The 24,073-nt window shown below is 33.5% G+C and overlaps 1 protein-coding gene and 1 non-coding gene across 4 annotated transcripts in view; one reads left to right on the forward strand and one right to left on the reverse strand.

Moving 5' to 3' along the window:
- Ipo11 (importin 11) overlaps positions 1-24,073 on the forward strand; it is a 231,452-nt gene that overhangs the window by 84,039 nt on the left and 123,340 nt on the right. For all 3 annotated transcript variants that reach the window (XM_063258231.1, XM_063258230.1, XM_063258228.1), the window contains 3 exons: positions 6,199-6,312; positions 14,771-14,886; positions 23,996-24,072. In XM_063258231.1, the coding sequence (XP_063114301.1) occupies positions 6,199-6,312; positions 14,771-14,886; positions 23,996-24,072 (307 nt within the window). The remainder of the gene's footprint in view (positions 1-6,198; positions 6,313-14,770; positions 14,887-23,995; position 24,073) is intronic.
- LOC111754817 (small nucleolar RNA SNORA2/SNORA34 family) lies at positions 21,629-21,764 on the reverse strand. Its single transcript, XR_002789487.1, has one exon. It is a non-coding gene; the product is annotated as a small nucleolar RNA SNORA2/SNORA34 family (small nucleolar RNA).

Here is a 24,073-nt window from a genome sequence, read left to right on the forward strand (position 1 = left end):
ACTTAAACCATGAGTATGAAATTGTTACAAACGTGCACTGTGCTTTAGAGTACTGTTTAATGCAGTAAACCTCTGTTTGTTTAAAGAACTGAGCAAAATAGTAGTTTTATTATTCCTGTAATCTTTCTAAATCTAAATATATCTGGCTAGTATTTTTGTAGTGTGTGTCTGTGTGTATAGACATGCATTTTCTAAGTGTTTTCCCCCATGCATCTGTGAAACTGTATTTTCCTGAAAGTTTAAAGTTCTTTTTGTTTGGTAAATTTAAAAATGCTTTTGAGTTTATATTTATATTTACTCTCATCTTCCAGAACGTAAAAGTATAAGTAGTTCAGATAATTATATTATCAATAAATGAGAAAGTGTGTTACCCAGCAGAAGTTTTTAGTTTTAAAGATCAAACTAACATAGGAAATGGTTTTAAAAAAACATTCTCAGTAACCTGGTATTTTGTGTGTGTTTTAATCGTTGAACAATTCATTTATAGCCTTGTCACATGTTTCTATCAGCTATCTTTTGTATACTACATTTGATTTTTGTTGAATTTTGGAATTTCAACTTATCACTCTCTGCTACAGTTTGAGAACAGCATTGAGACAGCATTGTGCAGTGATTTGATTATTACATTGCTTGTGTTTTTTTATAAAACATTCAAAAACCTACAATTAAATTATTCTAGTGCAGAGATCCCAGAATATTTAGTCAAAATAAACATGCACGCATCAGATATGTTGTCAGGCAGTTCTTTGAGCTTGTGCATTGCTGAAGAAAGGGAACAAAATTAAGTGGCCTCTGTGAAATATAAATTGTTGAAAATTATATCTAAAAGATGAACTATCATTAGGGACTAACATTGTGTTTTAAATCTCCTGAGGAGGAAGCCATTGTTAAAACATTTGTTAGTTGTTAGCATGTTTCATATGCACATATTTTCAGGAATGTGTTATAAATCAAAGTCGAGCTCTTCCTACCAATATATATTAATTAAGTCATGAGACTAATGCTCATACTATTCCCCTTTGCCTTCCAGAAATTCTGTAGTGAGAATACTTAACAGGAGATACATCCTATAACAAATCTTTAACTATATAATACATTGTTATTGACTTGGTACAGGGTTGTATGAATAGTCTTATAGTCACTAATTCTACTCTGATTCATTAAATTTGATTATTTTAAATACCTCATTCAGAGGAATCATTCAGTGTTTGTTTTTTTAAGAGTGTCACAGTAATTTAGCGTAATGAATTCATCAATGTTGTGGCATTTGAAGGATCTCACACCCCTTTTATTTTAAAGGTTGAATGTGTGTGTGGTTATCCCTCTGTAGCCTCAGAATTGATTCCAGATAACAAAAATCCATGGATCCTTAAGTACATTATATCAAATGCTGTAGTATTTGCACAAACTTTCATATCCCGTGTAGTTCCATGTATTGTCTATAGCAAATACTACGACAATGAACAGAATCTTAATAATCTATTCAGAATCCTTTTAGTTTTTTTATACTCAGAAAAATGAGATTACTGAATCATATAGTAATTCCAATTTTTGTTCATTTGTTTGCTTATTTGTTTGAGACAGGGTCTTGTTACATAGTTCAGGCTGGCCTTGAACTAACTGTGTCACCCAGGCTGGTCTCCAATTCACGGTAATCCTGTGCCACTATACTTGGCTTTCAGTTATTTTTTGAGGAACGTTCATACTAGTTTTCACATGCTATTTTTCATTAGCAGTAGATCATTTTCATTAGGAGTATATCAATAGTAGACACATTCAATGGTTTCAGTGTCTTTACATTGTCACCAACTTGCCCTTTTTGTTTTTTCTTAAATAGTAATCGTCCTGACTGATGTAAGAAGGTATTGCATTGATTTTTAATCTGCATGTCCATGATCACTATAAAATATTCTTAAATCTGTATTTTTTAAAATGTTTTGCAAATAGTTGAAATTGGTCTGCCTTTAAAACCCATGTGTTATTTTTTAAAACCCATGGCAGTTCCTTCCTCTTCCCGCTCTCTCAGCTCCCCAGCCTCTCTTTCCTCCCCTTTCCTTCCCTTCCTTTCTCCTCTCTTTGTGATACGGATAATGAAGCTCAGTGAGCACCAAGCTACACCTCCCAACTCTTTTTATTTTATTCTTTTTTGGGGGGTAGGTTCAAATGCGTGTATTTTTCTTCAAATGTCCTTTTTCAAGCAATAAATAAAAACACTGACCTATGTAGAAAACAAGAACAAACATCAACATTCACATGTCGTTTGACTAATTTTGTTAGTTACTAACATTTGACTCCATTTGTTCTTTTTGTCTGTGGATATATGTGGGTTGTGTTGTTATTTTTGTTAAACCATTGGATTTTACTTGTAGATGTCATGATCTTTCACTCCCAAATTAGATTTTTTCCTTGTTCTTGAGAGATATAGGCTCATTACCATAATCATGATTACACTTAGGAAACTTTAACACTGATGCAATACTGTATGCATTGTAAAGTCAGTGCTCTGGTGTCCAGTGTCTTAGTTACTTTTCTCTCCTTGCAGAGACAAAATACTCAACATAGTTTGTGCAGGTTCACGGTTTGTAGAGGTTTTAATCCATTATCAGCTGGCTCCAAAGCGGAGTTGCATAGCACAGGGGCAACCATTTAACATGGCAGAAGACAGCAAAGCAACAAGAGCAAAAAGTGGTGGTGGCAGGCAACCCTCTTTCCTCCCTTGCATTGTATGCAGGCTATTCCTTCCCACCATCTCTGGGCCTTCCTCTTGCACAATTTAAGATGTTCACAAAGTGAGGACCCTGGCCCACTGCTGAGTCACTTAAGTTAAATTTCTAAACTTCTCAAGTTGACACAATATGTCAGCCATCGTATTCAGTAATGTACTTTTTGTTGCCTATTCTTAGAATATGGTTATCCTTTATGTTATTTCTGTCATCTTTAATCTTTAGCCTTTTCTCCCCAGAATGTTGACTGTGGATTTTGGAAATACTGTTTTTGAAGCATTAACTTAGAACACATAATCTATTGATTAGTTAAGATTGGATTATAAACAATTTCTAGCTTTCAAATGTAACTGAGTTCTTTTGTTTTATTATCCTATTTATAACTCATATCTTATTATTCTCTCTGCTATTCTTTTCAAAGTAACTTCTCCATTCATTCAAAATCAAAACAGGCTTACTTTCATTATCAGTAGACTGTGCTATTTTATATGCTGCTTTTAGTGGGATATGAGTGAGCTAGTTACTTTGAAACCTGTGTCTTTATATATTAATGGACCTGCTTTTGTAAGCTATTTGTAGTGATCTTGAGGTAAAACACTTAAAATAGTGCTTAATAAATATTAACTGTATTATAAAAGTATGATTAAAGCTTTGATAATACTGTACTACTTGTTAAGTAAGAAAATAAGGTAATAGATGAGTCCTTTTAGTATTAATTCACTTATGTCTCATTGAAATACTCGGATAAACTTCCCATCATGGCCACTACCCTGATCACTATAACTGTTCTGCTACTCTTTGAGTATGATGTTATATAAGCAGAATAAAGAAATCCTTTGGGGTAACAGTTTTATTTTAATCTATGAGATTCAAATAGATAGTTCTGAAGCAATGAAACTAATAGTTTTTTATCACGAAGGGTTGGCTTTTGAGAGCAGTTTGATATATTGAGATCCTCGAAGAGACTATCAGAAAATGGAAAGATATCTCTTGCTCATGGATTAAAATAACCCACATAATGAAAATGGCCATACTCCCAGAATTGTTATACAGATTTAATGCAATCCTGATCAAAATACCATTAACATACCTCACAGAACTAGGGAAACCATTCTTAAAATTCATTTGGAACTAGAGTAGTAGAGGCAGTTCTGGGTAACAAAGGTAAGGCAGGAGGCATTATAATCACTGATTTGAGATTATAGTACAAAGCTACTGTAATTAAAATCAGCATGTGGCAAAAAAAAAACCAAAAACAAAAAACCAGACCTGAGGATCAGTGGAACTGATTAGAAGATGCAGACACAACTCTAAACACACTTAACCCCCTTATTTTTGACAAAGCAGCCAGGAATGTTCACTGGAAGCAAGATAACCTGTTTAATAAATGGTGCTGGGAAAACTGACTCCCTGCATGCCGAGGGCTAAAACTAGTCTCATGTCTATCATCATGCATTAAACTAAAGTCAGAATGGATTGAAGATCTAAATATTAAAACAAACACTAAATTTACTGGGAGAGAAAGTAGGTAGAAATCTTAAATACATAGGTGTAAGCAGAGAGTTCATGAACAAAACACACGCTGTATGAGAAATATTTCAAAGATTCAACAACTGGGATCTCCTCTTATTAAAAAGCTTTTGCACATCAAAATCACCCACAGAATGGGAAAAAATTTTGGCCACTTGTCCCTCAAACAAAGATCTTCTATCTAGAATATATAAAGAATTGAAAAAAAATTAAACAACTCCAAATTCAAAGACCCAATCCAAAAGTGGGCATCTATAATGAATACACACTTCTCAGATGAAGAAACAAAATGGCAAATAAATACATGAATAAATGTTCAACATTATTGGTCATTTAAGAGATTCAAATTAAAATGGTACTCAGATGCCATCTCACTCCAGAGAGAATGGTTATCATCAAGAAATCAGTCAATTACGAATGCTGGAGGGTCTCTGGAAAAAGGAGTCTTTCTCCACTGTTGGTGGGAGTGCAGACAGATGTAATCACTGTGGAAGTCAGATTCTTCAAAAAGCTAGGATTAGAGTCCCACTCAACTGAACCATTCCCCTTCTGGATATCTTCCCAGAAAAATTAAAACCAGCATACAACAATGACATACATGCACCAATGTTTATAGCAGTACAATTTGCAATAAGTAAATCCTGTAAACAACCCAAATACACATAAACTGAGGAATAGATACAAAAGATGTGGTATTTTTATATAATGGTGTGTTAACCATAAAGAAGGATGAAGTTTAGACTTTTATAGGTAAATGGATACAATGTGAGACCACATCAGACTCCCATGTTTAAACATCATACTGTTTTCCTGGTATGAGGAACCAAAAGAGTAAAGTCTAAAACGTACAGTAGATACTGTGAAATGGGAAGAAATTGCTAAAACGGAAAAAGGCACTAAGATGAGGGAAAGGGAAAAGAAGGGAAGAGAAAAGAGAAAAAATGCAAGTTAGTCACACAATTAGTGTCTCTTAGTTCATAGAAAAGGAAGGTTTGCTCTCCTATTGATTGGAGAATTTTTTATGTACATATCTTGTACTCTATAAATAATATACAGTGTTTTAACTGTTGTTTTTTCCTATCATTATGTTATGAAATTTTGTTTTACCTTTTTTCCATAAAAAAATTACTATGATCCTGAACTTGGAACTGGAGCACTGTCTAGCTTCATTATAGATTCATTTTATTTCTTAGAAACTGTCAAGCTGTGTTTCAGCTTATATTTTTAAACAGATTAACTTAACTCATAGTGGACAACATTTTATAGTGGACATAACAGTTCCATCCTTTGAAAATGGTTTTCTTTCCTTGTATCTCTGTATGCCTCGTGTATTCCATGTCTTGTCATTGCACTTACTCTTTTTCACGTGAGGGTTTGTGTGGTTTCTTTGCATTCTTCCCAGAACCTAAAACTTGGAAGATACCATCAGATAATTGTTAAATGGGTGAATAAATGTTGACTCTTCAAAATAGTATGATTTCCACTTAGCTAAGCTGTGTTACTAATAAAGAAGCAAAGTATATTGGCATTATTTATTAATCTCTAAAGAATGTTTTATACTCTTAAATTTTGTTCCAGTAAATTTGATACTTGTAAAAAAGTAAAAATATTTATCATAGACCCCTGGATTTCTTTTAATACTTGGCTGTGTGTGTGTGTGTGTGTGTGTGTGTGTGTGTGTGTGTGTTTGACAAGATTTCACTGTGTAGTTCAGGCTGGCTCACTCTGCTGGCCTTAATTCACAGCCATCCTCCTGCCTCAGTTTCCTGAGTGTTGAGATTACAGGCATGCACCCCATGCCCAGCCCCAGTTTAATTTGAAAAGGATATATGGTTAATATAATTTAGTGAAGATGAAATGTTTGGAACAGTGCTCTGTCAGTGTTTCTTAGAGTAATTGCTTTCTTTACTAATATAATTCTGTTGTGTCCCTTCTTTTGTGGTAGATACGACCATATGTAGGGTGTTTGGTACAATATTTGCCTCTTCTTTGGAAGCAGAGTGAAGAACACAATATGTTGAGATGTGCTATTCTGACAACACTTATTCATCTTGTTCAGGTAAGTTATTTCCCACATATTTTTTAGTATGTTTTGGTCATTTTAAAACCTTTTTATGGTATATGACTTACGTTAATTTTTTTATTCCTTTTTTTTGTAAGATGTGATCTTAAGTTTTAAAAACTGTTATATATTTACTTTGTACCTTTTTTGAGAACATTTGAGAAATGTTCTTTAGTTTTTAAAGAAGATTTAAAATTACATGTAGAAGCTTCTAGCAGCGATAGACTTATTATTTGTACAGTTCTTTGTACCTCACATGGAGATTTTCTGGGGTTCAGGCTTTTCTGCATAAACTTCCTTTACATTTTCACTTATTCTTTGGCTTAAAATTTAAAAAAAATTTCTCTTCTGTGACCTGGGAAGTCAGGAAAACAAGTGAATTTTTTTTAAGAGGAGAGGAATGAATTTTATTTCAGACATTTTGAGTTTGATGTATTGAGAAATGTAGAAGGTGGTTCAGAGAGAGAAAGGAAAAGAGGGAAGGAGAAAGTTTCATTGTATTTCTAATTTCAACTGTTAATGTGAATTATATAGTCTTATAGTATGATTGCAGAGAATAATAAACTTAATCAAAATACCAGGGTATAAAGATGTTGAAGTAGTTTTACTGACTTCATCTCCCGACCACCAAGTTTGAAAAACTTGTAATTGTAGAGAGCTTCGTCTAAGAATAATGGGGCTAACACTTTTTAAATATCAGCTTTTTAAAAATCTTTCTCAGATACCTTGACATGTTTTAGTTATGGATTTATTTTTTTCATTTTTTATGCAAGAGTTTTATAATTACAAATTTCTGAGACAGTTTCACTAGGTGAATAGAAGTGTAAAATATTTATAAACCACTTCCCCCTTTTTTATTGTGATAAAATTGAGATAGCATACAGTTTGCCATCTTAACCAGTTTTAAGGGTACAATTCATAGGTGTTAAAATTTGTCATAATATTGTGCAACCATCACCATCATTCACTTCTGTAAATCTTGTCATCTTACAGAATATATTATACTGTTAAACAGTAATACTCTCCCCACTTACCTGGTAGAGTGCTGTTTAAAAATAAGTCTTTTCCCGTCTACACTTTAATTCTTGTGATTTTCCTATAAAGAGTGTATCATTTTGTGTAAGTGAATACAAAAGTCTTAACAGTAGGCTAGTGATTAGCCTACAGTTTTGTCTGTAAGTAAGAGAACAAAGAGTGACACTCTGATCTTTTATATTATCTGTCTGCTAAGATGCAATTTTAGTCTTAGATAGGGTGTTTTCTGAGCAAGATGAGAAAAAAAGCTTTGATGTCTGTCCTCAGGCAATGTTTACTTCAGGTAATCTTGAGAAGTCAGAGTAATGCTGTGGAATGTGTGGGCTTTTTCCTTTAAATCATGATACTTAATTACATGTGTTTAAATTTTAAAAATGAAACAAAATGAAAAAAGAATAGAAACAATACAGAATTTAAAAAAAATAGGAAGCTAGCAGTAGTTAATATATTGCATATTGATATCTTAATCGTTTGGATTACAAGATTTAGGGATGAAAAAATGATCAATCAATGAAAGCACAAACTGTTCATTTTGATGAGCTTTATAGATCAGTAGTATAGTTATCTATCATGTATATATAAATACATATATATATGTTTCCCTATATACATAGAATCTTTTCCTTCCCTTTTTCCTTTCCTCTATCCCTCTATTCATTTTGAGTATTGTTTCCTTTTCATTTTCACAGTATCTGTTGTACATTTTAGATCTTACTACTCTTTCATGTTTTTTTTTACAATAGGGAGACAGTACAATATTCAATATTCACACATGTTGACTTTGATTTATTTCACTTATGAGTGTGGTCTCAGGTTGCATCCATTTACTATAAAAGCCTAAAGTGTATCCTTCTTTACAGCTGAGTAATACTCCATTGCATAAAACACATCTTTTTTTAATCCACATGTATTTTTACGTAAGCCAAGGATACAAAGTGCCAAGTAATAATCTATTTTTCTTGGAATAAGTATATAATATTTTATTCTAAAAATGAGATTGTAGTGGTAAAATATAATTGTCAGTCACTTGGGATGATTAAAGTTTATTAGCATTTTATTTTATTTTTTTATTTTTGAGCCAGAATTTCACTATGTAATTCAGACGGACTTTGGACTCACTGTGTAATCCAGGCAGGGCTCCAATTTGGGGTGCTCCTCCTGCCTCCGCATCCTGAGTGCTGGGATTATAGCTGTGTGCCACCATTCCTGGCAGAAGTGTATTAGCCTTTTCTTGTAAAATGCTGCTATCTTTTAGCTTTAAACGCAGAGCAGATATTAGTGAATATGTTATGTCTGTGCCATCATTTTTTATAAATGTAGAAACCCAACTGGTAATCTTTGTCTGGGAAGGCTGATAACTGGGTAAAAATCAACTTTCTGGTGTGTTGGTTTCAGTGGAAGTAAACCTTTCATCACACAATACACATTTTTTAAAAACTACACTGCATAATGCCTGTGGCCTTTTCAAACTGGAAATTCATGTTTTTAAGATTTAGATGACTTTCTTGTACTTTATTATTTCTTCTTGATATTTTTTGTTTCTTTCTGAACTGTTACTTAGATGATGCACATACTTGAATCAGTCCTCTAGTTTTATTATTTCTTTCTGCTTTTGTTCTACTTTCAGAGAGATTTTCTCAATTTTATCTTTTAACAGCTTTTCTTTCCAGCAGTTTTAATGTTTGTGGATTTCTGTTTTGTTGGATAATATATATTTTATTTTTGTTTTGTGAGTGCTGTTTTCTGAATGACAGATTTTTCCAAGCTTTCGTCTGTGCTTGGTTTTTGTTTACTTTAAGATGTTTTTATTTGTTCTGTCTTCTCTTTCATATTAGATGTTTTCATTATATTGTCGAGTCTTGATTCCTGTCACCTCTCAGGTGCAGTCACCACTGCTTCATTGCTGTAGTACCCACTGGGATTCTAAACTCAGATCTGATAAAAAATTGGAGAGGCAAAGTTTAACAAAAGGAAGACACTTTGTTTGTAAAGAGAAAAAGAAAGAGGGAGAAGAAGACAGATAACTATCCTGATAAAAAAGAAGCAGGGTAGGGGGCTCTGGAAAGATGGAGTATGCTTGGGCCTTTGTTTCCAGCTGCTTTTTTGTAGGTAGGAGACCCTTTTCACCAACTTGGAACTTGCTGTAACTCTGTTGGCTTCGAGGCATCTCTAACTAATGTTAATTCATCCAGTGACCTCTGTGCAACTTTCTTCTGTCTATTTTCTTCCCCTTGAGGCCTTATCTTTGAGGTCGGTAGGCAAGAGTGTACCTGATTCATAGTTGGAGTTAGTAAGGGTATGTGTGGATGTTGTAGTCTGTAAGTACATGATGAATATAGTGACTCTAGAGAAGATAATATAGTGACCCTACAGTGGGGAAAATGAAAAAAATGTGAGTACACACTGCTTTCAAATTCATCAGTCTATGTTGGAAGTGGGGACAGCTTATCTTTGTATGCTTAACTTTTTCTTTGTGTCTGGCCTGTTGGCTCTTTCTCCCTCTGGTTTCTTGGTGTTAAGTTCCAAGATCATTTGGTGCCTTTCTTTATGTGGGTTTTCTGTTTCTCTACCCTTGTTTTTGACCTCTTTTCTAGAGCAATCTTTCCAGTAAAGTTTTTTAAACTCCTAGTCAGGATTACCTAGATGACCTACCAAAGCCCCTATTCCATTTTTTTTCCTGTCTATAGACCTCTGACTCTACAATATCTGTTGATCTTTGGTTGTCTGCTTTTATTTATTTACGTACTATGATGAAAGTTTTTAAATACACAAGAGAAGTTTTACCATGTTCTGTAGTTCAGGGGTTTCTTTCCATAGGTGGTTTCCAGGTTCTTACCTTAAAGAATTGAAGAAAACAAATGCAAAAATGTAATAACAGCATGCAAAGAACCACTTGGAGGCTGATGCTGTGGGGATGATCAGATTTTATTCCTCTACAGGCAGGCTGACAGTGGAGTGGACATTAGCCAATATCTAAAGAGGGGGCACTGAGTGTATACATATAGGTGTTAAGGTTGGGGGGTACAGTTTTAAAGAATCTCAAAGAATTTGGATGAAATACTTGTTGTATGGGCAGTCAGCCCATGCATGGAGCTGGTGTCATGGAACTGTGAGGCAACCTTAGCCCCACATTTAAAATTTTTATTGCCCTTGCTGCTTTTTAGTGGAGGCAAGCAACACAGTAATGAAGAGTCCGTTGTTTGTAGTTGGCAGCCCAAATCTCTCTCAGGCCAGTCTTCACACAAGTGATACCAAGATTTTGCATTTACTGAAGGTAGGAAAAAAAAATATATACACTGCAAAGTGAGTTTGGATCCATTAAAGTAAGAAAATATACTCCCAAGAGTGGATCACAGTGCAAGAAATAACACAGTGGTCCTAAGCTCAATTGTAGGTGTCCTTTTATATCCCCCATTCCTGGGCCTGACCTCAGGTCTAGCCTATCCTATCAGAAACATGCTCTAGTTCTGCTAGAAGTATTGAAGACAGCACTATATGATTGGTTCCACTACAAGACTTTGAGAACTGTTTTATGCGTGTGTCCTGGGACTTTGTAATTACAGGTCACCCCTTCTTTCTTAGTCTGTCAAGTGCTAATCTCATGCCTTAGAAGGAAGAATGGTGCATCTCTTCAAGTGCTGTCAATATTTTGTCTATGTAAAGTAGGCATTATAAAACTTAGTGGAGAGGGTAACTGTGTGTGGGAAATTTGCAACAGTGGATTTGTCTCTTAGAATAATCTTTGGTAGCTAGTAGCTGAGTTAAAGGCTAGCTTGGGTGAAATAGCAAGATACCCCCCCCCCATCTAGTTTATGTTTTGCAGGAAAACATTTTATCTTAATGTTTTCTTATCTTTCCTCAATGAAAGATCCTTTTGTTTCCTGCCTCTTACTAGATAATGTGATCTTGTTTTATATCATACTCTTGTTTTGGATTACTTGGTATTTTCCTGCCTTGAGATACTCTAATTTTATCAGAAAGTAAACCAGTCAAGCGGGCTCAAAGGGGAGGGCATTTCTGCTTGTGAATGTGGTTGGGATCTTGGTATCATACTGTTTTTCAAAACACCTTTAGAAGACCTGGTTAATAATACTTCAGCATTGTAGCTGGGGTGTGGAATGGAGTAAGGGCACAGTGGGTGTCCAGCTAGGGTGGCACATTTTGGGGCAGTATTTAAATAGGTTAACATATTCAGATATGTTGGAGGGTGGCAAATTGAAGAAGTACCCTGAAATCTAGATATGCCACAGTACTTCATTCACCCTTATCCCCCAAACACACAGATATTTCTCAAAGTAACTGGTACCGCCAGTTCTGTAGTTTTTTGGGGGGCTTAGTAATGTCAATTAGGCTCCTTTCTGCATTTTCTTTCTTTCTTTCTTTCTTTCTTTCTTTCTTTCTTTCTTTCTTTCTTTCTTTCTTTTATGTCTAAACTTTGGTTTCTTGTTTTTTCTCAGGGTCTAGATTGACGTGCTATCTTGCTTTCTGTTCTTAGGATTTTAGGGCCTTAAAAAAACTTGCTATATCTTTTTAGTATATTGGGAGAAACAGTAGTAAATCAACATGTTGAATTTAAATCCATCAGCTTTCCACAGCTATACCTGGGACATGGAGCACAGAGCTAGTATGTGGGAGGTTGACCAGGAAGGCTTTAAAGAACATCTTTTAGTGTCAGAGAAAGGAATGTTTTTATCATTTTTAGTTTAGAAAGATGACCAAGGACCCACTGTGGACGCGTTTGAAACAGGGGTAAACCAAGATTGAGGATACTGTCAAGGATGAAAAAGATAATGAGAACCTAAAGCTATGGAAGGATGGGCAAGGTTTTGAAGCATATTGAAGAGATACAATTAAAGGTTGTTTAGATGTAGGATGATGATGAAGAAGAACCAGGAAGAAGTGGTTGTGATACAATTTATCCCTAGATAAATAGTGGTTCATGTCACTTAAGTAAGGAAATAGAGGAAGAGTAACATTTTCCAGTGAATTGGTTTACTGTTAAGAGTTTGAGATGCCTTCTATGAGATTATATTCTATAGCTGTTTAAGTGTACCTCAGAAAATTGGCTTAGAGATACTAGACCTAATCATGGGACATAAGAAGAGAGCCAAGACCAATATAGTATCTTGAAAAAGTGCAATATCCAGATGATGCTATTCCTTTATTTTTTCCCTTTATTGAAAGAAAAAAGATTCATAAGAGGTTAAAAGATAGTTCAATTTCCCCATATATCTTACAATAGAATATAGTTTTCTCCTCCTCTTTAATTACTTCTAATAGTATTTTTAATGAGTGATTTATTTTTGAGCCTTATAGTGGCATAAACAATGTTTGTACTTACTGTGGGCCCAGAAAATGTTCACATTTTCTTAAACCTGTGTATCAGTTAATAAGATTACAGTGTAATAAATCTCTGGGCCTTTGATTGAGATCTCTTGTGTGTCTAGTAGTTGCTTATTTTAGTTTTGCTAGTTAGCATATTCTGCTTATTTGGATAAGCAATTGAGTAGATAAATTTCAATTTTCCTAAGAAATTTTCAGTCTACTTGATAATCAAAGTGAGCTTAACTAGTTTTTCTTAATACTCTTTACCTTTTTGTTTTGTGAAAAGACTCAACTTTGGAAAGTGGAGTTTTAAGTGAGTTTTCAGGGTCAGTGTACCATTTTATTAAATTTTCTCTTTATAATCTTTATAATTTTCTTCCTTTGAAAAACTCTTTAATAAACTCTTTCAAATAATGTTTTGATTAGAAAGAGTGCCAGAATTAAACATAGTTAAGAATAAATGTTGGGCTGGGGATTTAGCTCGGTGGCATAAGCACCTGCCTTGCAAGCACGCAGTTGTGAGTTCAATCCCCAGTACCAAAAAAAAAAAAAAAAGAATAAATGTTATGTATTTCCACTGAAGCATTTGTTGTCCCATTTATATATACAGATGAACTGAAATATAAATGCTGCATAATCCTACATGTTTGTCTAAAAAAAGTTGAATTCAAATAAATTGGAATGTTGATAGAAGGAGGATCGTGTTTTGAGAAGAGGGTACAAAGTTTCAGTTAGAATACATATATTCTGGAGATTTATTGTACAAGATAGTGAATACAGTTAATGTATACTAAAAAATTTTTTAAAAGGATTGAATTTAGTACACATGCCATCAGAAAGGAAATATGTATACATTTATAGCATTGACATTTGAATTGTTTTCTAAATGAAAAGGTGTTCAATTGTCATTTTTTTCGGTATTTATTATATTATGGAGATCTTTTTGTTTTCTTGTGAAATACTTAAGAGTGTGATATCAACCTTCTTAAGACAGTGGTAGACAAACTAAAATTCTGGATTGTCTTTTTCCTCAAGCCTTTTGTTTTTGGTTTATTAAAAAATCAACAAGTATTATTGAATTTTAAAATTTCACATTTTAAAAAAAGACATAAAAAGAAGTGAAAAGAAAATCTGCATTTTCCCTAGTATTTATTTCTCTTTCCCCTGTTTAACTAGTATTTTTGTCTTTGTTTCTGTAAACATTTTCATGCATATATATGCATATCCAGATAAAAAATTTTAAAGTAATTCTTTGATGTGTGAACTTGTTACGTATATTTATTTTAAATTTGTAATTATTTGGGGGATTTTTTTCTTTCCATTATAAATTGTTTCTCAAGGCTACTCAGAATCTTAAAATATAGATGTACGTGATTGAATAATGTTTAGGGCTGTTCATCTTAGATTACTTAGGTGAAAGTGTTTATAGAATTTTACATACCCATCTGTAGTCACAGGGAGGGAAAAATATTTCTTACACAGGTTGAGCACTCATAATCTAAAAATCTGAAATTTGAAATGCTCACAAATTTGAAGCTTTTGGTTGCTGATATGATGCCGAAGCAGAAAATGTTATGTCCAGCTTCATGTATGACTGGTTGTAGTCCAAATGCAGGAACCACTGACAATTTCATAAAATTACCTTCAAACTATTGTGTGAAGGTGTATATGATGTGTAAATAAATTTCATATTAAACTTGGATTCTGTCTCCTAGATACTCCATTGTGTATATGCAGGCACTATTCCAAAATCCAAAAGAATGCAAAATGTGAATCACTTTTGATTCCAGGCATTTCATATATAGGATTCTTAAGCTGTATATGGGTTCTAAAATGTGAGTAGCTATCACATATACTTTACATTTTTTACTGCTATTATTAGGTAGCTTTGAATATAGTTTTTTCATTTTTGCTTTATAATTATAAATGGAACTTTTTCTTAGTAGTTCTCATAAGTATGACCATTGTTGCAAAACCTGATTTACTTTTTATGAATTGGTTTTAGGGCCTTGTTCTTAATAATAGATAATTTTTTGGTTGGTGGTGGGAGGGGTCTAGAGTATCTTGTCATAAGTTGTATTTATACTTCCTGTAGGGATTAGGAGCAGACAGCAAGAACCTGTACCCTTTCCTGCTCCCAGTTATCCAACTGAGTACTGATGTTTCCCAGCCTCCACATGTCTATCTTCTGGAAGATGGTTTAGAATTATGGTAAGAGGAAAACTTGATACCATGGATTTTTTTTTTTTTTTTAAATTCCTGGGCTTCCCTACTCTCATGCCAATAAAGTAAAGATCATATACTAGGGCTTTAAATAAATACTTAGCATTTAAAAGTAATGATTTGAGATTGATTTTACTTAAATGAATTATGTTGCCTTTTTATCAGCTATCACTCAGTATGGCCTTACAGTATTCAAAGTTAAGGGGGAAACTGCAGAGTAACTCAGCTGCATTTCATCGTTTGGAATGAGACATGTAAAACTGGAATCTTGATAATTTTCTCAAACTAAAACTTGTGTTAAAATCTCCGGACTGAAGGAACATGTTTCTTCTCTCATTGTACGTGCATATTGAGTTATTCTTCAACTTTTCAGTACTCAGTGAATGCTGAGATGATATAATTTAGCCCTAAATATTAGTGGTATATATATTCTATATTATTTCACTGTTCATCGTAGCTAGTGTTTGAAAACGTAAAAACATAACCCTGCTTCTTTGGCAGTTTAGTACTACAAATGTTTATTAACTACCCATTTTGTGGGTAAAGAACTGTGCTAGAAATCCTCTTTCATTATTAAGCTTGTCTTGTTGAATTTTCCCCATTTTAATTTTACATGAAAGGTTTAAAAATTTTAGCACAGAACAGTGATGGTGAACCTTTTAGAGCTTTCAGTGATATAGATAGCCTGTTATGGCATGTGTGCTGCTACAGAAACTGACCACAGAAATTAATAGCCAGTTACAGAAATCAACCATAGAAGAAATGAATACTTGTTGATTGCCCTTCCTCTCTTCCTTCCTTTCAGTCTTAATTTTTTTTAGATAGCTAGGATTTAACAGATTTGGTTCCGTATGCTTTCTTAGAAAGTAGTGAGCAGAATACCAGATAAATGATTGTAAAATGTAACTAGGTGTAGGTACTTGTTAATAATTTGCAATTTTGGTTTCTCATATTATTTTCATGGTTATGTTATTTGAACTTAAGTGACACTTAAATAGTTTGGTTATAAATTAGGATGTTTTGTATTAATTTATTTTTGTAAAATGATGTATTACTCTAGATCAGAGGTTGATAAAACCTTTTTGTAAAGGGTCAAAGAGAAAATATTTTAATTTTTCTAAGTCATACAATTTCTGTTTCTAACTACGTAACTCAGATATTGTGTCAAAACAGTTCACAACGCAAACAGATCAGAAACATATTTATGTGGTTGTGGTGCATTTAAATAAGTTCATAGAAATACAGGGCAAGGATTGGATTTTGCTGATGACGTATAGGTTTCCAACCCTTACTCCAGATCATAAATTAAAACATTAATTGCTGCCATAAACTGCTTTCTTAACAACTTGTAGATATGATATGTTGAATATTAGAAAGTTTTATAATATTATGAAGACTTAGACTTACCAGTATTACAAAGTTACTGATGTGTTATTAAAGGTATGCACAATTTCAGTTATGTAAATTAATAAAATAATAATAAGATGTCTTCATTTGCTAATGGTAGTTTCCTTTTTCCAAGCTATAAGTTACATATACATGAAAATGGGTTCATTAGGACACATTAAATTGTTTAAATTATTAATAGTTGTTTCTCCAAAGAACTAGGGTACAGATTTCTCATATTTTTCTTACCGATTTTAGAGCTCATTTTGGAATCATACATATGCAGGTGCTAATTCCAGTTATTGTATTTGGTGTATATTGTTAATCATCTTTTGAGAGCCTTGGCTTACTTATCTGTGAACTAAGGAGAAATAATTGTCATGAAAGTAAGATAATTTTACTGAAGTGGTTAGCTCTTTACATATGGCACTTAATGTTTGTGGATCTATAAGCTTGCTGGAGAAGAGCAGGTTAAGAATTTTCTGCAGAGCAAAAATCCAGGTTAACTTAAAATATTTTAAGAGGAGCCATCCAGAAAGACAGAAAAGATGTGTCTTGATACACTGTTACAGGAAAACCAAGCCAAGAGAGGAGAGTATTTCCTAACCCAGAGCTTTGGATCGGGCAGCTATGCTAAATGTGGCTGATTATCCTAGTAAGACAGGACAGAGAAGTGAATGTTCCACATGGAGATGATAGGATTTTCAAGTAGTGTTAAAAACTGGAATTAAAGTATACTTAAGAATGAGTTGGAGATAAGTAAGACTGAGCATTGACAACTTGCTTAACAGCTTTTACTGTTAAGAAGAGTACAGATAGAATGTAAGATGGTATGGGGAATGCACGTCTGGAAGAATAGGTGAGAGTAAATTAAGAGTGAAGTAGTTGGAAAAGGCAAGAAATGATACAGTTCAGAGCTCTAGTGGAAAGGTTGGGTGTCAGTAGCACTAGGGATACTTCATGTTAGTTGGAGATGTGAGAAAGTAGATCTCCAAAGTTGTTCTGTGTAACATAGCTTGTGTTTTCACTGAAATATGAAACCTGATCATCAGGTGGTATTTAATAGACGAGTAGAAGTGTACACCAAATATGAGATCTTTGAGAGAGAGAAGTAATAAAGTAAAGAATAAAGCTGGGCATGCCAAAACATGCCTGCACTCTCAGCACTCTGGAAGGCTGAGGCAGGAGATTGCACATTGGAGTCCTTTCAGAGCAATTTAGTAACTTAGCAATACCCTGGGTCAAAAAAACTGAAAGAAAAGGACTGGAGATATAGCTCAGTGCCAAGGCCCTAGGTTCAATCCCCAATACTGTTTAAAAAGGGGGAGAGAACAGAACAGAACAGGAAAAAAAAAAACAATGAAAATTTGAACTTAATATGGATAACCAGTGCTAGTTGTGGTCACAAGTATAAAGTGTAACCCAAGTTCCATAATCTCAGCACTTTGGAGACTGACGCAGAATAATCACTGCAAGTTTGAGGCCAGCCTTGGCTACAAGTGAGTTCAAGGCCAGCCTGAACTGCATAGTGAAATTCTGTCTCAAAAAGATTTTTAAAAAAAGTGTGTGTGTGTGTGTTACTTTGTTTTTTTAACTTACTTTAAAGCAGGATTTGAACAAAGCCTTTGCACAAAGAGGGTATTGTTTCGAAAAAGGATGGGGTAATGAATGATAAGCAATGTTAGCTATGTATTAAGTATAATATGATATTCATCATTTCAAAACAACAATACAAAATTTGAGTGCTTTTACCTATCTACTTAGGAGATCGTTTTTTCTTAAGCAATTTAAGAAAACCTTGACTTCGTGAGATAAGCTTTAATTAGCTGCTGGGATGAATTACACTTGTAATATGTTATAAATTTTTTTAAGTATTACATGTAATTTAACTTTTTCTTTATAAATGAATTGGATTTATGATCTATACTTTGTGGCACTCTTTGATTTTTTTCCTCATGGTTATATTTATTTTGCCAGTTTACCTACTTAAAGATAATTTATAATAGAATAGTTTTTATAATATGATATTTTGTTATTTGGATATTTGAAGAAGTCATTAATGAACTAGAAATGAGCCCAAGACAGGAATTGGGGTTTACTTACAATTTTGATAATATCCTTAGTTTAACATTAGTACATTTCTTTTAGTGTTGATTTCTGGTGTATCTTAGTTTGGCACATAGTCTCTTAAATAGAAAATAACTGTTTGTTTATCTCTGCTGTTTATTGGTTTATTCTTTTTTCTCTTTTTAAAGTACGTATGTTAGGGACTTTGTTGTTATGAAGAAACCAACTGTTAGATTTATAAATTCTATCCTTTTGTCCTTTCCTCTATTTCTGCTCCAGATTTCTTGCTTTCTACGTTCATTTGTGGGTATATTTTTCTAAGCCTGTGAAACAAAAGATCAGTTTATGACCATTGTTTTTTTTTTTATTAAACAGTGAAAATTTAAAGCTGTGAAGTTACCTTAAAATATAACTACCTATTCTCTTAAAGTTTTGATGTATAGTGTCCAATTTTTTATTTTGGTGGTGGCATTACAGATATGTTAGCAATTGTTTGGTCCAACATTGTTTATTTTTTTGCTGTATTTTTAATATACGTGATTTGGGTCTAATTTTATTATATTACCATTATAAAATAAGGTTTGTATATGTACATATATCTCATGATCTTTCTATCTTTTAATCTGTTCTTTTTTGGGGGGCATGCTGGGTATCCAGTCCTAGTCTCACTTTTGCTAGGCAAGGGCTTCACCATGTATCCCCAGCCCTACAGTATTTTTTGTTTACAAAATTTATTTCTTTTTAGTACTAGGGATTGAACTCATACAGCCTTTGCATCGTTACATATCCAGCCTTTTTTATTTAGTGACAGATATTCGCGAAGTCACTAAATTGCCTAGGCTGGACTTGAAGTTGTGATTCTCCAACTTCAGCCTCCCAGAACGCTGGGATATATGAAGTTTTTTTTTTAAACCACGAAACCCTCGTTTTTTAAAGATGCTTGTATTTCATTGTAATAGTGATGTCAAAGATTAGATTCTTACATGTTCTTCTTATGTATTTAGTTGTGTAGTTCACATTATTTTGCTTTTTCTTCTTGACACTGGTTTATTAAAATATCTCTTTGGGGTTTCTGTTTGTCAGTGTTCTTTTTCATTTCTGTTTTGGTCTGTATGTTTTGAAAAATACTGCTCACTATACATTTTGTATTTTGATACTTTGCATATTGTTAAAATAGTTAATAAATGTGAAATTTGAGTATATATGAAGTGAGTTAGTTACATTCCATATTTTAATTCTTTTGCATTTGAAATCTACCTGATTAATATTGTAGCTTATTTTGTTTAGATTTGACTTAACTGTCTTTGTTCATCTTTTTTTTTTTTTTTTTTTTTTTTTTTTGTCTTTTTCCTTTTTATCAGTACCGGGGATCGAACTCACACTACCTGCTTGCAAGGCAAGCGCTTATGCCGCTGAGCTAAATCCCCAGCCCCCTTGTTCATCTTTTATATCTTATCTTTTTCTGTCTGACCTTTAATTGTCTTCTATAGAGAGAAAAATGTTTGTATTATTTTAATGTATGTCAAAAATATGTCAATAGAATTTAATATATTTATTGGGTAAATTGATATTTGTCTCTAACTTTTCTAGTGTGTGTGAAATTGTATTACTAATTTGATACTTCTTTAGTCAAATATGTTACATATAACTTTTAGAAATTATTAATCAAAATAGTGATTCTTTTGTAATGGTAGAGAGTAGTACTATAAACTGGGCATGGTGGTACATGCCTGTAATCTGTCTTTAATCCTAGTGATTCTGGAGTCTGAGGCAGGAAGATAGAAAGTTTGAGGCGAGCCTAGGCAATTTAGTGAGATCTTGTCTCGAAATAAAAAGGGCTGGGTATATAACTCAGTAACATACATGAGATCCTGGGTTCATTGCTCATTGTGGCAAAAGAAGAAAAGAGAGCCATGCTTTTATTTTATTTGCCTCATTTTTCTCCCTTCTTTGTCTTTCTTAATTTAACCAAAAATTATGCATTGTGTCATTTTATTTGTAAATAATGTAAATTCTGAAAGTTTTCCCATCTTTCAAATAACATGATTTACATTATGGAACCTACAAAAGGAAGTGAAAGTATCAGCCTGAGTAATCTTTTTAGTAATGATGAACAGGGAGGGAAGCCACAATCTTCAGAGAGAATCTTTGTTTGGAGCCATTGACAGAGACTTTTTATTATTTCTATTTTCCTTACTAAATTAATAACTATGGATTTATAGTAAGTTATAATATCTAGTTAAAAAATAGCCCTCTCGCCCTTCTACTTCCATATATAACCTTTCTTTTTTCCTAAAAGACATTTGTCTGTTCTTCAAGGCAGCTTGTCTCATTTCTAGGGAAAACCCTGTAGGGATTTGAATTAAAATTGTTTAACAGTTTAAAGAGCATTGATACCTTTGTGGTGTTGAATTGTTGATAACATCATCCATTTACATCTTTGTTGTCATATAGAAGTTTGCTGATTTTCATATATTGATATATTTAGTAACCTTACCGAATAGTAAGTTGAAAAATTTGTCTATGAATTCTTTATCTCTCTCTTTTTTATAACTCTTTTGTGAATAAAGACTAACTTTTTTGTCAGATATGGAGGCATACACCAGTCAAGCATTGGGGAGGTAGGGGCACAAAAACAAAACAAAACAAAACAAAAACTCCTTTTTCTTTCTATATCTTTGTGTCTTTAATTACTTGATATATTATGTGAAGTCTTCTGTATATAATCTAAATGAATATGTAGAGGTGGAAAGATATACCATATGTTCTTTTTTTATTTTTATTTTTATTTTTATTTTATGGGGGATGAAATCAAATACAACAAAACAGAACAAAATAGGACATAAGAAAGCAATGTAAGAGATACAAATTTCAAAGCTAGGTGACCTGAGATCTTCACTATGTATCATATTGTCTCTTGTTTTCTTCCAAATAGTTGTCCATGTGTTTGCATACAGAGAATTCATACAAAACAACATAGTATAAAACTGATTCAAACAGAATGAGGAAGGTGTTTTAGGTCTTCAAAACCAGACAATAGGGAAGTCACTAATGGCTGTTGTAGGGTCTCTTGTTCTCTTGAAAATAGCTGTCCATACTTTCATGTATATTGAAGTTCAACAAAACAAAACAGGTAGTGGGGAAGGGTTGCCAGGTTTCCTGGCACTCCAGGTCCCAGCATGGCGTGGGTCCCAATAAACGCAGTGGCTCCCTTTCTGGGCCACTGGAGCCTACCACTCTCACAGCTGCGGTGGGGGTGGGGGGAGGGGTTGCTTCAAGCTGTTTCTTTCTAATGAATTAACCATTTTACTGCCCAAGTTCTGAAATGGCCAACAGACCATAGAAAGACATCTCTTTAGGCTCCTGCTTGAAATCAACAGCGTCAGGAAGCGTGGACCTTGATTCAGGGCCAGACACCATATGTTCTTAAGGACTTGTTTCTGTCTTGCCTAAAGGAAGATTTTAACAGGTCATCACTGACTGCATTTACTATGAGTGCTTAATTGATACTTGCATTCATATCAGATTAAAGAAGTTTCTTTCTGTTTATAATCAGATAAGATTTTTAACTAAATGCTATAATTTGATTAGTATTTTTTATTCCTTTCTGGCTGTTAATGAGACAGTTTTGATTTTTCTCCTTTGAATTCTTTGAGAGTAGGTGAGTAGATAAATCAGTCATACTTCTGTGTTAAATCTCAAACTTATATAGTGTTATACTTTTTTGTCTTTTATTAGTACATGTTTGCCATAACATAATGTTTTTCTTCACTGTAGGGGGTAGGTACACGTATATACACATTTTAACCCCCCCACCCTCTCTTTCCTTTCCCAGCATCACATTCATTTATTTATCCTATTTATTCATTTATGATTTATTTATTCTTAAATCATTTATAAAGTTAACACATGTACAGATTGAAAACCAGACTAATGGTCCAAAGAACATGTAAACATGTAAGACAGTTGTACTAAATAAGTCATGTATACTTTTAGATACATTGTTTGCATTGGATTGCAGTATTTTTTCTTTCTTTTTTTCTGTTATTTTGTGTTCTCTCTCTCTTATGTGTGTGTGTGTGTATATATATATATATTATTGTTGTTGTTGTTATTTTTTTTTCATGTGAGAGAAACCATGTGGTGTTTCAGTGTGTTTGCCTTTATTTCACTTAACATTATGGTCTCAAGACCTACAGATGACTCAAATTTATCCTTTGTTATTGCAGAATAGCACTCGTGTATAAATGTCACATTTTAAAAATTCATTCATTTGTTGATGAACATAGAGACTGTTTCCAAGATTTAGCTATTACGAATTGCACTGCTATAAACATGGATATGCATACCTAACTGTAGTATGATGTCTTTTGGGAAGATATCTAGAAGGGGAATAGCTCAGTCAAATGGAATTTTTATTGTTAGTTTTTTTTGAGGAATCTCCGCACTGATTTCCATAGTGGCTGTATCAGTTTACAGTCCTACCCACAATGGAGAAGGATTCCTTTCTCTCCGCAGCCTTACTAGCATTTGTTACTAGTTGATTTCATGATGGTAACCCTTCTTTGTGGAGTGGAGTTTCAGTATTGTTTTAATCTGCATTTTTCAAATGGTCAGCAATGTCGAGCATGTTTTCATATATTTATTGTCCATTTGTATTTCTTCATCTGAGGAGTGTCTATTCATTTCAGATACCTACTTTTTAGTTGGGTCTTCAAATTTGATGGGTGTAATTTTTTTGTTCTTTATATGTCCTGGATATTAGTCATTTGTCTAAGCAGTAGTTGGTAAAAATTTTTGCCTATACTTTGCGTTGTCTTTTTCATTCTTTTATGATTTTCTTTGCTGTGCAGTGCTATGCTTTTAATACACTGATTATTTCAAAACAGTAATGATATCATAATAGTACCCCCTGTACTTCCTCAAATTGAACCCGTGGTCTTCCCACCCAGTATTAAAATTTCTTGTGTTGAGACAGCGTCTCACTAAGTCACAAGATTGCTCAGCCAGTTCTCTTAGCTCAGACTCCCCAAATGTTGGGATAATAGGTGTATACTAGCACACCTGACTTTGTAACTGGCCTTTATTGTACTAAATTTATATTTAGAAAGTATTCAGCAAAAGTCATTTTATTAATTTATTAACCCAGTTTCTCATCAAAGAGACACATGAGTTATATGTGGCAGACTATTTCAAGAAAATCAAAACAACAAAGTAATTTTTATCCCTTCTGGACCAATTTGTACTAATCTCTTTGCTTTAAAATTACAGTTCTGTTAATAAACGTAAAGTTTATTTTTGCTATGTGTATAGAAATGGTACTACATAATATAGTATGTAGAAGGCTTATATTTTAAGACATTTGTAATCTTCTTAGTTGTTTTTTGAGACAGGGCTTGCCAGGTAGTTAAGGTTGGCGTTGAACTCCATATGTTGTCAAACAGGCCTGGAACTCATAGGGGTCCTCTTGCCTCAGGCTCCTGAGTGCTGGAATTATAGGCATGTGCCTCTCCATGTTTGGCCTTAGATAATTTTTGTAATGTCTTCTTTCCTATCTTTAGGTGAGACTGTTTTCTTTGTATTTATTTTGTTTATGGCTTTCATTGACATGTAAAGTAATTTGATCATGTTTTTCCCTCCCTAGGTTAGTAACATTAGAAAACAGTCCATGTATTACACCAGAGTTGCTTCGTGTATTTCAGAATATGTCACCACTACTTGG

This window comes from Cavia porcellus, unplaced genomic scaffold (assembly GCF_034190915.1).
Source record: "Cavia porcellus strain 051 isolate PalLab524CR breed Dunkin Hartley unplaced genomic scaffold, mCavPor4.1 scaffold_11, whole genome shotgun sequence".
Classification (NCBI taxonomy): Eukaryota; Metazoa; Chordata; class Mammalia; order Rodentia; family Caviidae; genus Cavia; species Cavia porcellus.